This window comes from Austrofundulus limnaeus, unplaced genomic scaffold (assembly GCF_001266775.1).
Source record: "Austrofundulus limnaeus strain Quisiro unplaced genomic scaffold, Austrofundulus_limnaeus-1.0 Scaffold235, whole genome shotgun sequence".
Taxonomy (NCBI): domain Eukaryota; kingdom Metazoa; phylum Chordata; class Actinopteri; order Cyprinodontiformes; family Rivulidae; genus Austrofundulus; species Austrofundulus limnaeus.
This window is the reverse complement of record NW_013952637.1, coordinates 741267-743142: the sequence shown is the minus strand read 5'-3', so window position 1 is coordinate 743142 and position 1876 is coordinate 741267. Positions and strand designations below refer to the sequence as shown.

The 1876-nt window shown below is 40.1% G+C and overlaps 1 protein-coding gene across 1 annotated transcript in view; it reads right to left on the bottom strand.

The window, feature by feature from the left end:
- Positions 1–207: 207 nt before the first annotated feature.
- Positions 208–1876, bottom strand: part of sgpl1 (sphingosine-1-phosphate lyase 1) — a gene marked incomplete at its 3' end in the record, with an annotated part of 8769 nt that continues 7100 nt past the window's right edge. The window contains 1 exon segment of the mRNA XM_014019920.1: positions 208–373. Within this exon segment, the coding sequence (XP_013875374.1) occupies positions 208–373 (166 nt within the window).

The following is a 1876-nucleotide window of genomic DNA, read 5'->3' as shown; positions in this document are numbered from 1 at the left end:
AGCAGAGACAGAAGAGCTGCAGTTTGATGACGAGAAACTTTTTATCACTTTTCTCCTCAGTTTCTCAGATAAGCGGCGCAAGGAYGATAAAAAAGTTGAAGCAAAGTTCAGAACAACGACAAGCCGTAAAAACAAAGACAAAACAAGGATGAGAACTTTATCAAAACCTAGAAAACTGGTTTCACCAGCTCAAAAAGATAAATTTACTTTCTTGCTGGAAGAGAACTCCTCGGAGCCAGACGGCCCCCAGCGTGGCTGCGACCGACGCCCCGATGACCTGCCACGCCTCCAGGTGGGCGCAGCGGGAGTTAACGAGCCGCCGGGCCTCCTCCAGGTACAGCAGGACCATCTCCAGATACACCTGCAAGGCACTCTGCACACAAACACACACACACACACACAGTAAACGTCACTTACATCAGAAGCCATTGCTCAGAGCCACCAGGTGAGAGGCAGGCATTAAGCTCCGCCCACCAACAACTCATCCAGCTGTGATGCAATCATCCATGAGCAGAAAAGACACTGAGCTCCTTCTTCCTCCAACCCCACTCACATCTAAATATTTAATTCACTTCAATCTTCCCGACCAGAGAAAACCTGACAGAGCTTTCAAAATAAAAGCCCCTCTGAAGGTAAAAGACCTGACAGGAAGCAGAATTCTTCGATTCTATTATCTCTCACGCAGTTCGACAACGGAGACGCTCCACCTCAGATTCAAAGGTTCAGATTGCAACACGTGTCCGAGCGGCCGGTTACATGTTGTGTTAGCAAAACGTTCAAATGTCGCTCAATCAGACGATGAGATGCTTAACGAGGCTGTTGTTGAGGTGGAGAAGCGACGATTTGTTTGGAGAATAATCTTCTCATTCAGGTTTGGCCAGATCTGCTGCAAAACATGAGGTTTAACCGTAGCGTTATTAAATCGTCTCGACAGGCGAGAGAATTGTGAAAGCCCAAACTGCTCGTTGGAACGTGGAGATCCAGATTAGATCTGTGGTATCTGCGGAGATAAACTGGAGCCATAAATTTTATTTTAAAACAATGATTGATTTCTTTCTTATTTTCCCTCCAGCTTTCTGAGGCCCCCTAGCACCACCTGGAGCCCTGACTTTTGAAAAAAACTGATATAATTCATGAAGTATGGCATGCCGTTGTATCATTTAATTAAAATACTTGTGTAATTAACATTGTATGTCAGGCCATTGGGTCATATAATTAAAAATACGGCAGGTTGTATCATAATTAACAGTATGGCATGTCATTGTGTCATAATTAAAAATACGGCAGGTTGTATCATAATTAACATGTATGGCATGCCGTTGTGTCATATAATTAAAAAATATGGCAGGTCGTATCATAATTAACATTGTATGGCCTGTCATTGTGTCATATAATTAAAAAATATGACAGGTTGTATCATAATTAAATAGTATGGCATGCCATTGTGTCATCTAATTTAAAAATATGGCAGGTTGTTTCATAATTAACAGTATGGCATGTCAATGTGTCATAATTAAAAAAATACGGCAGGTCGTATTATAATTAACATGTATGGCATGCCATTGTGTCATCTAATTTAAAAATATGGCAGGTTGTTTCATAATTAACAGTATGGCATGTCAATGTGTCATAATTAAAAAAATACGGCAGGTCGTATTATAATTAACATGTATGGCATGTCATTGTGTCATATAATTAAAAAATACGGCAGGTTGTATCATAATTAACATGTATGGCATGTCATTGTGTCATGTAATTAAAAAATATGGCAGGTCATATCATAATTAACATTGTATGGCATGTCATTGTGTCATGTAATTAAAAAATATGGCAGGTCATATCATAATTAACATTGTATGGCATGTCATTGTGTCAT